The following is a 15,879-nucleotide window of genomic DNA, read 5'->3' as shown; positions in this document are numbered from 1 at the left end:
ACTGTGGTTTTAATACGCGTGTCCCTAAGACTAGTGATATAAAACATCTTTTCATGTACGTGTTGGCCTTTCATATATATTCTTTGGAGAAATGTCTGTTTAGTCCTTTGCCCATTTTTTAAATTGGGTTATTGGTTTCGTGGCTGTTTGTTGAGTTGTACGAGTTCTTTATATGTTTTAGATATTAACACTTTATCAGACATATGGTTTGCAGTTTTTATCCCCATTCCATAGATTGTCCTTTCACTTTATTTTGCTGTGCACAAGCTTTTTGGTGTGATATCCTCCCACTTACGTTTTATTTTGTTGCTTATGCTTTCAGTGTCACAGCCAAAAGTCATGAAGACCATGTCAGGGAGTTTTATTCCTGTTTTCCTCTGTGAGCTTCATGACTTAAGGTCTTACAGTTAAGTTGTTAATTCACTTGAGTTAATTTTTTTTTAAATTTTATTTATTTATTTGTCAGAGAGAGAGAGAGAGCACAAGCAGCCAGAGTGGCAGGCAGAGGCTGAGAGAGAAGCAGGCTCCCCGTTGAGCAAGGAGCCCGGTGTAGGACTTGATCCCCAGACCTTGGGATCATGACCTGAGCCGAAGGCAGTGGCTTAACAAACAGAGCCACTCAGTTGCCCCATCTTGAGTTAATTTTTGTGAGTGGTGTATGAGCACGGTCCTATTTCATTCTTTTCCACGTGAATATTCAGTTATCCCAGCACCATTTATTGAAGAGACTGTCTTTCCCCATTGAGTATTCCCTAAAGAAGAACTCCTCTCACAACAGCTACAGCTGCTGCTTCTAGACCCGAGAAGGAAGAGCCCACCACACCTGGACTTTAGACTGGATAGGATCTCACTTGCATCTGTGGAATTCTCTGGGGGGAAAAAAAATGAAAGCCCGAGTCTATGGATGGTATTCACTCATTAAGTTTATTACTCACACAAAACTTAATGATCGCTTAAACCAGGAACTGTGCTGGGTTTAGGGACAGACAGGCGTGACTCCTGTATTCATGAATCTTACAGTCAGCTAGGGGGGGTGACATGGGTGCATTTGCGTTTAAGAGAATTTTAGGAACAAAGAATAGGGCCAATAATTTACACTCATCAGTGGCATTAAAGAGATGATGATTTCCAGAGTGATGGAGTCGGTTTTCTTCACTTTTAATCTGTACCTACTGCCGCCGCCGTACCTCTTTGGTCAACATGGGCCATTCCAGTTACTCACAGGAGGGGCCTCACTGCCCCCGAGCAGTATAAGCACTGAGGTACGTGGTTTTTAGCTTTTCTGTTGCTAACACATGGAAAATACATTCGTTTCCATCAAGAAGCCACCTACTGTGGAGAAGCAAAATATGACACAGTACTGTGGTTCTTTCTGTGTAGAATTTTGTTAATGAAGATAATGAGAAGGAAGGAGAGGCATGAAGCATTTACCTTAAGCAGAAATCACATGTTCTTGTTTCAAATCCGAAGATGCTCAGTGACTTCAGTAAGATGTAATCCCTTTATCCTTCATCTTATCCTACTGTAACATAGAAGAAGAGAGAAAAAACACAATTAAATATCCATCTAGCACAGCAATGGACACGGATTCATGCCAAGCAGGGCAATAAGCAAAAGGACAGAGCCACAGCTCTGCCATCTACTCAGCATCCTAATTACACGCACATCCCTTAGCTTTTGAAGGTTATAGAAGTGATGAAAAAAGTACTTTAAAAGATTTGCATCTGAACTGAGGCAGCCAAAAATGGGCCCCTAAAATGTGTTAATTTATATATTCTGTACACAGTTTATTTTTTCTTAACACCTCTTTAAAATAGGGCATTGGCACTTGCCAGAAAAAGAAGCAACACAAAAAAATAAATTGATTTCTGGGATGCACATGGAATTTTGGTCCTAGATCTGCATAAATACTCCTTTCCATACGTTATTTATTTTCAAAACAACCTTGCAGGCCAACATTTTATAAACTATTTCCACACACATAAAACAGAGAAAGAAAACTTGGAGGAGAACAGTAGAAATAGATGCTAGAACATCTTTCACACAAGCCCACAGTGACTCTTACTGCTCGAGAGAGGCCCTGTAGTGCATAACTATGGAACACATGCCAGGTGTCCTCCATGCTCTAAAGCAGGGTGCTAAGCACATCGCCTGCAGCCCGACGGTGGCTGTGGTTCTCTCTGGGACCCCACACGGAGTAGCCACCATCTGGGGCCACTGCCTTCCGTCATGGTGGAGGGGACAGAAAACATGATGAATCCCGTGCTGGCTGTTGAACATCCTGCTCTAAGTGACACCACTTCTGTTTCAGTCCTGTGTCTGAGTCCATCAAGACCTGAATGTATTGTCCTGCAGAGAGAGGCTCCAAATGAAAAGAAGTACAGTCTACAATAATATGGGGTTGTGATGAAATTGCTTTTAGGATCCAGGGAAGAAGGTACTGACAGTTTTGAAGGGACACTGTGAAAAAGCAAACCTCCGGCCTCACAGAGACCCCCTCCGAGTCTGAGCCAAGATGAGCTTCAACTGTTACATATTTTTAAAGTAAAAACCTCAAACCAAGTGTTCTTTTCATTTCGATTTTATAGTCCTGTTTCTCCTTGAGGTAATATGCTGATCCTTTATATTGGTCACGAGCAACAATGTGCGGAGAAGAAAAGCACGCAAACTTTTTCAAAAAACCCTCTCTTGAGCAGTAGGAGTCAGTGTGGGCTTGTGTGAAAGATGTTCTAGCATCTCATTTCTGCTGTTCTCTCCACAGGCTAAAAAACGCAGCCAATTCTCAGACAACCTTCCACAGTTGTCGCACAGTCTGTCTGCAGCCCCGCTTCCATCCACACAGGTTCTGGGTAGAGCCCACATGCAGGCCCAGCTGCACATCTGTGGAGCAGAGTGCCTTGTTCAGACCCTACTGGATGCTCTGCTCTGAGAGAGCCGGCCGCTGAACCCCCCCCCCCCCCCCCCCCGAGCACCAGGCTGTGTGCAACAACAAAGGGAGCTCAGATGAGAATTGGTTGGTGTTCTGCAGAGGGTAGAGGGTACTCAGGAATTCTACAGATCAAGGCCCCTTTAACGTTAGAAAAACTGACTGCTCCTAGACCCTAGGTCTAGGTAATAACTTCCTAAAAGCTTTAAGTGACAAAAAGGCACTAAAAGCTCTCTCAGTTCAAAACTGAGAAAAAAAAAAAAAAAAAAGCTATGCAATCTTTCTGCAAAGATCCGATGAAAGGTTCTGACCTTGCCAGAAACTTGGTGTTTTGGAGAGCCTTCAGATAGCCTTGTTTGTTGAGAGAAGGGCACGTATATGAGGAAGCAGAGATGAATCGTTCTGGAGACTTTGTATGGAAAGAGCTGCGGGATTTACAATACGGGAACCAGAAGCACATATATCAGAAGGCCAAGTTTTTGAGGTAATCATATTGGTTAAAAAAACACTTTGAGCCTTAAAACAAACAAGCTCTCAGAGCGTCCCCAGCAGGATGCCCCGAGGAGCTATCTTTCTGGCTTGCATTTTGCTGGCCCTTGAGGAGCCACACTTGAACCTGCATCATGTGGAGATTTCAGTCCCTCTCTCCAAAAAAGGACTGAGGCAGATAAGCATGCGTTGGCTTCGCAGCCCCGGCAAGAACAGGAGACACATGACGGAAGAGTCTTCCATTAGTTTCAGAGACTAAGGTCCTCAGTGGTGTAAAGTTTCACATTTCATACTTGTTAGATACCTGCGGGGACTAAAGGTGCCAAGGACTAAAGGTGCCAAGGTGATACTTGAAAACTTGGGTCTCTCTTCCTTTAAATCTGTCCTGAGTTACCCTCTTGAGTAATTGATGCCACCAATCTTCTAGTGCTCTATTCTCGTAGCAACAGGCTGTGATGTCACAGGGTTATTTTATCACAGAAGTTATCCCAAAAAAGATGCTGAACTGCAAAGCTGTGGCTGAATTGCCTGTTCTCAGCTATCACTTCACGTAAATAAAAATGGAAATAGAAAATAAGAGACTCCTACTAACAGTTCATGTGAACATTTTTATTAGGAGTTGCCATGGTACAAAGCTTTCCTTTTAGCACTTTGTATCAGTGGTTACATATTTTTTTAGAATAGTATTATAAGATGTTCTGTTACAAGTCTCAGCAGGACTGTCTCCTGCAAATAAAGGTAGGCTAGGTCAGGCACACGGTCAAGAAAGCCGCATTAAAGCATTTAAAATTAGCATCATTACAGAGGAAAATATTACCTATTACTATCTTGGGAGTTTTTTTTATAGTAAGAACCTTAAAACAGTAGTTTTCACTAGCATACTTGATCACACTGAAAGGCAAAATTACAGGCACCGGCTCTGTTTATCAGACAAACGATTGTCACTTGATGTGACTGGTGTAGGGAAGACAGCATTCCATAAAGCCACCCCAAACTTGCTTGGTCACGTAAATTCGTGGAGTGTCCTTGGTGTGAGACAGGGTGGGTACGTCTGCAGGGCTCCATTCGGCCACAGTGACAAAGAAGGCCACAGTTGTTGAAGACATGGGCTTGCTTGCTGGCGTTCCACCTTGATCCAGGGTCAACTGGGGGCTCTGTTCTTTGTCATTCGAACAGCCACTATCCAGAACTGTGTTCATGACTCTGGCAGAAGAAAGAAAGTGGGGGAGGCTATTTTGTGTGGCCCAAGCAGTATTTTTTCTCTTAACTAGAAAGATGTTGGAAGGTGTGGTCTTCATCTGGATGGCTCTCAAACTTCTGCTCTCTCTCCTTTCGTGCACAAGGCCTAGCTGCCCTTACCTGGCCCTGATGGTAGATGTGACCCTGCGACTTGCTTGGCTAATACAGCGTGAATAGAATTGACGGGAGAAGTTTCCAGAGCTCATGAGTGCTCTGCTACATGGTTTCTCCCTCAATACCCAGAAGATATTTGTCAGTTAAGCCCGCATATAAGCAAATATAAGCCAAAGCTCAATAAATGTAAACAGTGTTTGCCAGGAAGTATAAAAACATCACAAAACTACCCTTAAAAAAATTCTCCCCTGGCACCTGGTTGGCTCAGTAGGTTAAGCATCTGCCTTCAGCTCAGCTCATGATCCCAGGGTCCTGGGATTGAGTCCCACACTGGGCTCCTTGCTCAGCTGGGGAGTCTGTGTCTATCTGTCTCTGTGTCCCCCACCCCCTGTTCATGTACACTCACTCTCTCTCTCTCAAATAAATAAATAAAATCTTTTAAAAAAAATTCTCCCAAGACCAGTGTACTTTTCATCTTAAAATAAGTGCGGGGTACTGTGTCTGCCATACCTCCCATACTTCTTGCCGTTAATGTTTAAAATGAAAAACGCCAGCACTCAAATAAATAGTATTTAAAATTTGACAGAAGATTCAAAATATTAAAATTATTTAATCATAATGTCTTTATTTTTTAAATAATAAAACACAAGTATTATCTGCAAGGAACTCCACCATTTTTGCTCTCCTCTAATGTCTGTTTCTGGTTCTCTTTGTGAGAAATCATCACATTTCTGGCCTCTTACCCTCCTCCTGTACTCTGCCCAGGATTCCTGGGGGGGGAGCAGGAGGAGCACAGAAGTGCAGACCAAAGAATTAACTTCGGCTGTGTGTTACAAACAAACACTAACTCCCTCGCTTACACAGCTCCTTCCTCTTGCCCCATAATTTTCAGTGCAATTGACTATGGAGGAAAGGGCTTCCTGTGTCCCAGCAGGGATGGTTGGCGACCACTCACTGACTTACTAACAGTCAGAAGAAACAGAGTTCCTTTGGTCTTAGTGGTGTAAATATATGTAAGCATTAAATGTCTCATTAGGATGTATCTTTTCATTATGCTGGTGACTGTAATCCCCAAGTGCCACGCCCTAGGTAAATCGCAGCTTTGGTAAGCCTGAAGAAGGGGTTCTGAAAACACCCATCATGCATGGCCCCCCACTAAGAAGAGTTAACTAGAGGGTTACTGCTGTATTATCAACAGTTCTACAACAGTCCTGTGGCATGTTTTTCCTTAAACTGAGTCAGTGTAAGGAGCATATTTAATAAGGGGAACAATTTTTATAACTAGCATCATAATGTAGTTGGCCCAATCTTTGTCAAACATAATGGATCAAACAGAAAAACATTTTTCCTAGCATAGAACAGATGCGGATCTGTTAGAGATCAACTGAAACAATGGATCCCTGCAGACATGGAAGAACTTTTTGGGGGTTGGGAGGTCCCAGTGTCTTCACAACCTAAGACATTTTCAGTGATAGTGCAAGATCACTGGTGTGTGTGGTAGGCAGAATTCTCAACCGGCCTGAGGCTTCCGCATACCATGTGACCCTCTAACTTGGAGCCAGGGGAGGAGGGTGACACCTGTGAAAGGGATGGGTGATCACTCCCATGCTGAATTTACTATTCAGCTGACTTTGACTTAATAAAGGAGGTTATCCACTGGGTCTGGTCCAATCAGGTGAACCCTGAGAGGGAATAAGGCCTTTCCTGTTGTAAGAGGTTGGAGACACAAGGTCGAGCTGGTGTGTGGGCGCTGCAGAGAGAGGTGAGGAACGTGGGGGCCTTGACCTACTCACGGTCACTGTAGTTGACTGCCTGCAAAGAAACAAGGACTGCAGTCTTATACCTGCAAGGAATTTAATTCTGCCTCCACGATGGGAGCTGGGAAGAGGAGCCTAAGCTCCCAATGACTCAGCCTGGCCAGCATCTTGATCTAAGTCCCATGAGACCCTCAGCGGACAACCAGGCATGTGGTTTCCCACAACCAGGCTGATGGTTCCACATTTGTAGCACTCTGTGTGGAACAATGGCACAGATCCAGGCTAGGACACAACACTGTTCCAGTAGTCACCTGTTCTTCACTTCCGTGAGCCACAAGAGAGTGTCCTTCTTACAGGAGTAGAGACTATCGACTTCCCCAATCCCAGAGCTGGAGGCATGTGGGACACATGCAGAGGCACAGTGGCTGCCTTCCGGAAAGGACCGGCCACTGGAGTCGTGGTCTGCACCAGCAGCTTATGTCGTGCAAGACCATGCTTACCCGAAGAGTGACAAAAACTACGATTATGCAGATGGGATATGTGGCAAACGTTTTTCCCAGAAATGAATGAAATAAGGCTATCATTTCAGGGAAAACAACTGACACCATTGGTTGCCAATCTTGCATGCAAGAAAAAGAATTTTGGAAAATTTAAGTTTTCTGATGTGAGCTTGACAACCTCTTCAGACATAAAAACTTTTAAGATCAGTGGTATACTGACGGATGTGATTTTTAAAATATTGCCTAATGAAATGTATTCACATTTGGAAGATCGTCATAGCTCAGTGAACCAGTATTTTTCAAAGGACCAATACGTGATGTTACAAAACTGCGTGGGTCAAAGATCCATTCAGCATGCATGATAATCAAAGGTTTTTAATGTAGCTGAGTGTGAAATGTTGAATCACCGATACGGTTCCAGATTTCCAAACCGCAACTAGCCTAGAAGAAACTACCACTTGTGGAATGTTACTAACAATGAACAACATTCACAATGATCTGAAAAGGCTGTTAAAGTTCTTTCCCATTTTCAAACTACACGTCTATGTGAGGTCAGGTTTTTCCAGGTACTTCACTAGGTCAGCTTATTGCAAGAGATAGCATGAAGAGGCAGAGAGAGTGTCTAGCTGTCTCCTACTAAGGCATAAAGAGATTAAAAAAAAAAAGTAAAACAATGTCAGTCTTTTGACCAAATTTATATGTGGGGAATTATATTTTTAAAAATATTTTATTTATTTAGAGAGGGAATGAGAGTATAAGGTGGGGGAGGGGCAGAGGGGAAGGGAGAGGGACAATAGGACTGTTTGCTGAGATGGAACCAGACATGGGGCTCAATCTCATGACCCCAAGATCAAGACCTGAGCAGAAACCAAGAGTTCACACTTAACTGACTGAGCTACCCAGGAGCCTAGGAATAATTTTCTTTATAAAAGCATGTCATTTATGTTACTAAGTCATGGACTTATTTTTAAATAGATGAGTAAATATGTTTAAGGAAGTCTCCGTTTTCATGACTGTTACAGTAACTATTGATAGAAATAATGCACAAAAAATCTTTTTGGTATATGCAATAGTTTTTTAAAGTATAAAGACCTGACACTAAAATGTTTGAGATATGCCAATATTGATCAAAATCAGGAAAGCTTGGCTCAGAAAGGCTTTGTCCCTTGTTCTTCAGCTTACATTTCCTATTTTCATGCCACCTGCTAGCCCACTACTAAACCAACGTCGTACATTCAATTAAACAAAACAAACAGCACCCTACTGCTGATATAAATTGCTCTGTTGGTGGCTTAACTCACTATAAAAAGCAGACCCACATACATATGCGCAAAATGGTCCAAACACATAAAGGTTATTTCTTGCTTAACAGCCCCTGGTCCTGCTCCTTACTGAGCAAGGAGCCCTGCGACCTACACATTTATGGTTTTGTCATCTCTTGTTTTATATCCAGCTGGCAAACGATGAAGGTTCACTCACTTCTTTCAAACCCTGGCTTGTAAGTGGCACACATTACTTCTGCTCACATCCTATGGGTGAGAATGAGTAAATGGCCACAACTGGAGAGTAGCCACTACTTAGCCGTGGAAGGAGAGAAGGGATATTGGGGAGCGGCTGGCTGACCTCCACTGTGATGTAGAGCCTGGAGATCTATTTGGGTAGCAGTCTTCGTTCTACAACTAATCATCTGCGTATAAGTTAGTTATATCTGAGATTCCTTCTGATTTATTGAAGCTTCATGAGTACAGAGACCTAATTGGTCTTTGGTCCACTCTATGGCTAATTTTTGGTACACAGCAGTGACATACAAAATTCCTACCCTCATTGGGCTTACGTGTCAACTGGAGTTTCTATGATTCTTGATGTCTGGGTTACACTATATCTGAATAGTCAAATGCTTTATCTTGTGGAAGTCCAAAGCCCAACAAAGATTCCTACAATTTCCCGGGAGGATGACATTCACTCCATCCCATCTGCTTCCCACACTCATCTTCCTACCTGCCTTCATACCTACCACATTGCCATGGATGCTGAATGCAATCATTTCACGCATTTCCACCGGAATGGCTCACCTAGACCAAGCATTTGTGAGTACAGGCGGCTTTCCTGAAGACCACGTAAAGGGTCATAATATCCGCTGCAGAGCAAAAATCCCTGTGTCCATATTTAGCCATCTTTGCTTCCAAAATCTGTCTTAGCTACCTAGTCATCTCAGGCTCCTGTTTGGATCTGTTTCCCATCCAGCGGCCAGCAACCCAATTCATGGACTCCTCGCTCCCACTTCGAGGATTATTTCTTGAGAATTTGAATTCCTTTCCCTTTATAATTCACAGCGTCCCACTTTCTTTAGTTCCCATTCCCAAATCCTACTTAAGATGCTCAGAAGATAAAAAGACCCTCTTTCCAATTATAAAATATAGTTTTACGAGGAAGTTGTGAAAATTGAAGGCAAATTAATTTGCATTAATTAATTAGAGTTCCTCAGGATGAGGGCTCTAACCAGAGGCCAGATGACGCCTGAGCAGACCACAAAGTGCTTCAAGGGCAGGGCGCACTCCAGGGGCTGCCCAGGGCTGGGCCTAGCCCAGGGCTGGGCCCACAGCAGCGCGCAGCCACGCCGGGCGGTTCTGAGTCCCGACGCGCGAGCGCTGAGCGTGGGGCCGCGGTGTGCAGGGAGACCCCGGCACCGCCCCGCCGCTGCTCCGTCCGTACGGGGAGCGGGCGCAGTTCGGCTCGGTTCCGAGCGAGCGAGCGGCAGAGTGGGCTCGGGCATCCCGCACAGGCTGCTGTCGCGCAGCGGCCGAGACGGAAGGCCGGTGGCCGCGGTTTTTCGGGAACCGCAGCGGAGCACAGGGCGAAGGTGCGGGATGAGGCAGCGCAGCAAGCGGCGCGGGACGAGGACGCGGGGTCACGCCCCCCGCCTCAGAAGCTCTCGCTCGGCCTCTTCCCAGGGCCGCCGCCGCCTTCCGCCGCAGCCCGGCCCGCACCGGTCGTCCCCGCAGAGCGGGCCTGGCGCCGGCGGCTGCAGGTACGGCGGGAGCCCCAGGGCCCGGCGCTCCGGGGTCCGGGTCCCGCGGCCTCCGCGCGGCTGCACGGCCTCCGCCGCCCCCAGCCGGCCGTCACAAGAACTTCGCGCGGGGAACACGCGGCGCGCGGCGACCTCACGCGCACGCGGCCGGAGCCCTCCAAGCCCGAGCCCCCGGGAGCCTCCGCGGGCCGTGCGTGCGCGTCCCCGAGCGCTGACGCCCACGCCGCGCGCCCGGCCGCGCCGACGTCGCGCTCCGTCGCCATAGCGACTGGCCCTGGCAACCGCGAAGCCTGCGGGCCGGCGGGCGGGCTGCGGTGCGGGTGCGGGCGGGCTGGCTGCGGGGGCCGGCGCCATGGCGGGCGCGGGCAGGGACGTGCGGAAGGTCTTCATCTTCACCACGACGCAGAATTACTTCGGGCTGGCGTCGGAGCCCTGCGACCCGCCGCTCGCGTGCAGCGGCCCCGAGATCAACAACTTCCTGGACGACGGCAACCAGATGCTCCTGCGGGCGCAGCGCTCGGACGCCGGCGTCTCCTTCTCCAATGCGGTACGGCCCCCGCGCTCGGCACCCCCCGGAGCGGGCCCTGCTCACGTCCCCTCGGGGACCGCCCCCCCCCCCGCTCGGGCTCCCTTCCCCGGAATCCCCGCGGCCTACCCCCTAAGAGGGCCCTGCTCAGCCCTTAACAGGGACCCCCACTCAGGCTCCCCTCTGAGCGGGACCCGCTTCAGTCCCCCGTCCACCTGCCTCCTGGACACCCCCCCCCCCACGGGCCCTCCCCCCGACCTTCCCCTCCTTGCGTCTTCTCCTTCGGGGGTCCTCCCTCATCTCCCCCAGCCCCCCCCCCCCCCGCCTCCAGGTCTCCCCCCACGCTGTGCTGAGCTGCATTCGCGCCCCTGAGCAGACACCTCTGCGCTCTCCAGTTTTGCTTTGTTATTAAACGCTACACGTGTGTTAACAGTTAAAAAGAAATCATCTGTTACTTACTGGAAAAGTTGTTTTTCTCCTCCCTCTTGAGGTTCTTTGAGGCACATTGTAGTGTATCTTTTTTGGGGTATGCGCTGAGCTTAAATGGACTCGAGGGAAAGGTTGCTTAGGAGTTCATATCTTTCAGGAAATAGTAGAATACGAAGTTTGAATTCCTTTTTTTTTTTTTTTTTTTGAGTGGGCAGTATGTAATTGACTCACTGACCGTCGGCGCCGCTGCAGTCCCGGCTCAGATAAGGAAACCTGAGGGTGGTGCTCTGAAGGATGGTGTCAGGCATTGCAGGGTTCCGTAAAAGCAGGAAAGACCTATTGTAAAACCTCTTCCTCTCCTGTTTGCCCATATCTGAAGGTCCGGGAGAGTCTTCCCACAGCAAACCTGGAGAGCAGTTTTGTTCCATGATTGAGTCATTCACCAGGAATCTGTAGTCTTGGATGTAACTCGATGCTTTTCAATAAACTTTGATTTTGAACTCTACATATTCAGGGCACTTTGCGGGGCTCCACCGGTCTAGAAGACACTCTTCAGGCACTGCTTTACGGCCTCAATGCGCATGGGCTCATTCAGCATTCACAGCAACACTTTAAAGCGGGATTGTCTTCATTTCCATTTTATGGCAAAAGAATGAAATGAGGCACAAATGTTCCATCCCAGGTGGTAACCACTCCACTGCTCTAAGTGGTGGTAGAATTCAGAATGGAAGTCTCTGCCTCTGCCTTCCAGAGCCTCCCTCCAGGGGCCCGAGGTGACGGGCAACACTCAACAACTTCAGGGTACACTGTTGGAAGTGCCACGGAAAGTTTAAGGAGAGTGTGGTCCAGGGAAAACACGATGAGGAAGGGTTTGGATTGCTGAAAATGTATCTTGGGTTGGGTACTGAAAATTGATGTGATAACTTTTTTTTTTTTAAGATTTATTTATTTATTTATTAAAGAGCGAGAACCCAAGAATGGGGTGAAGGCCAGAGGGAGAAGCAGATTCCACACTGAGCAAGGAGCTTGTTGTGAGGCTCGATCCCAGAACCCCAGGATCATGACCTGGACCCAAGCAGATGCTTAACTGACATTTCAGGTGCCCTGAAGCGCTCTTTCAGGTTAATGCAGTTTAGGCTAGAGCCCAGCAATATATTTTATATTTAGTCATACAGCACACTACAGACTTTCAGTTACGTTTGAAATGTTTTGTTGTGTCTTATGTTGCACTGTAGATGTCTGACAGTCAGCATGATTTGAGAAGTTAGTAAATATTGAGTACTTAGGATGGGCCTGGCACTGTACAGGATGCTTGGAATAAAGCCTTGAAAATGGCAGGATTTGTCTTCAAGGAGTAGCATTGTAGTGCACAAAGGCAGGGTAAACATGTACACACAGATACATAAATGTAACATAATTTTGGGCATTGATAAGTGCGGTTAAGATCAAAATAGAAGGGCGCCTGGATGGCTCAGTCAGTTAAGTGTCTGCCTTCGGGTCAGGTCATGATCCACGGGGTCCTAGTGCTATGTTGGGCTCCCTGCTCCATGGGGAGTCTGCTTCTCCCTCTCCCTTTGCTGCTCCCCCTGCTTGTGTACTGTCTGTCCGTCTGTCTGTCTTTCTCTCTTGCTTGCTTAAATAAAAATCTTAAAAAAAAAAAAAAAAGATCAAAATAGAGTAATGTTGACGTACTGATGGGGGAGGGATGGGGAGCTGTGTTAAAATGGAGGGGGAAGGGCTACCTGTCAGGATTAGTGAGCTTTGAAGTGAGATTTCCATGATAAGCTGTAGGCAGACAGAAGATTTAGAGGAAGCATGTTCTAAGCAAAAGATAAGTACCAAGGCCCTCTTCATTTTTTAAAAAACCTGTTTTTCTCTTGGGCTGCGCAAACACAGGCAGCAGGCTGTGGTAGGCTGGTGCCTGATGGATCCCAGTAGGTGAGAGAATTATTTTGCAGCCTCAAAAAAGAAAATTTTTGTGCTTTGAATTAAGAGCCATCTGAATTTCCTCAGCTAAGGGAGAATCACAGTTGCCACTGGCAGGGAAACTGGCAGGAAGGGCAGCGAGCAGTGCTTTCTGTTTTCCTCTTGGGACTGAGGAGCAGCTGTAGCCCACTGCACGTGCTAGGACAAAGCTCATCATCCACCGTGGCTGACGGCCGGGGGGCTCGGCCAGTGACTGTGGGTATTGTTTCCAAAGTTTGATGATAAAATATATATTCTCTGAATTTCCTTTCTTTAGATAGGTGGGAGAAAGAGAGTACTGGGGTATGCACAGTTTAATGACTAAAGAGTGAATTTTTCAAATTTACCTTCTGTAGTTTATTGTTCTTGCTTGTAATTGGAATACAATGATCATACTGCAATAGAATTTTAATGTGTGCAAATGACATTTTGAGAAATGCGGCAATACCGAGTAAATGCCAGTTCCTTTTTTGTGCCTAGAAAATATAATGATTAGGGTAAAAGAAAAGTAGCATGAAATCTCACTCATCTATAAGGAGTTTTCATGCACAGCAGTGAACTTGTTTCAAAGCTTTTTAATACATATACTTCTCTTTCTGGAAAAAGAAATGAGAGCAACTGTGAAAATGCATATATAAAGCAAAAACTTATTTTGGGTAAGACACTTTTTAGCCAATGGACTAATTACTGTGAACTGACCTATTTTAAACATGGTTGCTTTAGTGAATTCCAATTTAGCTCCTCCAGTTCCAACTTTAATCTAGTTATACAACTTAAATGAAAAAGTTTGATGCACAAATACTTTAAGGAAACATTTTTGATTCATATAAAGATAAACCTAGGAGATAGACACTTACGTCTGTTTTGGTAGCTTTGAGTTTATGACTTAAAAAGCACCTTCTAAAATGCTAGTTTCAGGTGAGAGGGTAATAAACATCCTTCGTTTAGACTTTTTGGAATAGAGTGGAAACACACACTACTAATCAGTGTGTGCCTGGGGTGCACAACTTTGGTCTGTAGTATTACTGAATCTGGTTAGAGTGGAGTAGTTAGCAGTATATGCCCACAATATTTATATAGTCCTCTCTCTGTTTGTAAACCACTTGTCACGGTGGCTTTAGGATATAGTCACACATAAGTGGGGATACGTTTTAAAACCCAGATACTCTTAAGGAACAGGGATGGATTGGTTGTCATATACTGTAATTATTTTAAAGTAACTAATTTTTTCCCAAGGGATAACAAATACAGTAATAGAACAGTTTTGGGGAAACATTTCTTTCAAATACTTTCATGAAAGTAACATTAAAATCTTTTGTTTATCACTTAGATTGATTTTGCTGACACAAAAGATAAAGTGCTGGTGTTTTTCAAGCTGCGACCTGAAGTAATTACTGATCAGAATCTACATAATAACATTCTTGTTTCGTCTATGTTAGAGTCACCTATAAATTCTCTTTACCAAGCAGTACGGCAAATATTTGCCCCAGTGTTGTTAAAGGTAAGTAAGCTAAAGGAGCTGTATGGTCATTTTTTTAAAAGCTAGATATTTATATAAATATCTTTATAAACAAAGACACATATTTTATTTGCTGTTAATAGCATTCTTTTAGTGTTTTAAATGTTATAAAAATTATAAAAACATTTAAACTCAACTTTGTTGACAGAGAAATGGGAGAAGGAGATAAATGTAACCCATATCAGCTTTTATGTTGCTCTATAGTAAATGATTTCGTAAAGTTTTACCTGTTGAAAGGCTTCTTTTCCCTCCCTTATGAGATGGAGGGCAGTGGCAGGCTTTGAGTGAAACAGGTGTATTTGGACTTATTTCTCTCAACAGTATTTTAAGGAAGCCAGTTTGATCGGAAAACTTTTGATCAATGTTTGCTCTTGTCTGTTTTTCTTCAGGACCAGGAATGGAGCAGAAACTTTGATCCCAAACTTCAGAATCTTTTGAGTGAACTAGAAACTGGGTTGGGTATAGTTCTACGAAGATCAGACATTAACTCATCAAAATTGAAATTTAAGGAAGATGACACACGAGGTATAGAACCATAGCTTAATGAAAGAAAGTCAAAACCGTTTACTTATCTGTACTAGTATTAGTAAAGTAATATATTTTTTCATAGATTTATTTCCATACATTTGGATCTTCTTTGAGCTTCAGCTTCTTTTAAATGAATGGATTTACATGGATTTTGAGAGGAGGAAAATGTAATCTTTAACAATGTGCAATTCATGGACATAGAAAATATAGTTGTTTCTCATTATTTGCAGTGGGTCTGTTCTGTAAATTCACTGTGAATATTGAATTAGTAAATACTGAACTCTTGGTCCTAGGAAGAAAATGAAGTTAGGTTCCTATGAGCCTCTGGTCATAACATTTTTATTGACTTCTCACCATGTAACCTTATTCTATGTATGTTCCAGTTTTTAATATAGTATTTTATATGTGTTTCTGTTTTAATATAATTAACACTTTTTAAATATAGATTGTTGATTTTTAAATATAGATTGCTGATTGATTAACATAGGTTTCATGTCTAGCAGCTTTGTAACTCATGCCTGAAGGAAAGTTCCCCAACACAAGTGTTCTCTCTGGAGTTCACACCATAGGGTTCTTGTCTTCGGCAACACTGGACACCACTCCAGCACTATGCTTGGGAGCCATGCTAAAGAGAGAAATGACCAATAAAAAGCACAACAAATGAGAAAGCATAGCTAACAGAAAGGATACTTGTATATAGTAGGAGATAGGAAACAGGAAGGCAGTGTTGCCTTGTTCATCCTTAGCTGGGAACATGTGTGGGGGGCAGCCCCAGTTTTTCATTGCTCTGGACACATCTGTGGATGACCATAAAAGCGTCGCAAGCATTGATGGTAGATTACAAATAAATGTTAGGAAT

The 15,879-nt window shown here is 44.7% G+C and overlaps 1 protein-coding gene and 1 long non-coding RNA gene across 9 annotated transcripts in view; one reads left to right on the top strand and one right to left on the bottom strand.

Annotated features, from left to right (window-relative positions):
- Positions 1–936: 936 nt before the first annotated feature.
- On the bottom strand, positions 937–11,404 carry LOC122912249. The gene is made up of 3 exons (XR_006385586.1): positions 11,039–11,404; positions 1,432–1,522; positions 937–1,332 (listed from the first exon to the last, which is right to left on the bottom strand). It is a non-coding gene; the product is annotated as an uncharacterized LOC122912249 (long non-coding RNA).
- The window catches only part of DYNC2H1 (dynein cytoplasmic 2 heavy chain 1), a 274,182-nt gene continuing 268,688 nt past the window's right edge, over positions 10,386–15,879 (top strand). For all 8 annotated transcript variants that reach the window (XM_044257764.1, XM_044257766.1, XM_044257765.1 and 5 more), the window contains exons 1-3: positions 10,386–10,600; positions 14,304–14,474; positions 14,882–15,017. In XM_044257764.1, the coding sequence (XP_044113699.1) occupies positions 10,406–10,600; positions 14,304–14,474; positions 14,882–15,017 (502 nt within the window). In that variant the 5' untranslated portion in view covers positions 10,386–10,405. The remainder of the gene's footprint in view (positions 10,601–14,303; positions 14,475–14,881; positions 15,018–15,879) is intronic.

Source organism: Neovison vison, chromosome 7, assembly GCF_020171115.1.
Source record: "Neovison vison isolate M4711 chromosome 7, ASM_NN_V1, whole genome shotgun sequence".
Lineage (NCBI taxonomy): Eukaryota > Metazoa > Chordata > Mammalia > Carnivora > Mustelidae > Neogale > Neogale vison.
This window is presented reverse-complemented; position numbering and strand designations above follow the sequence as displayed.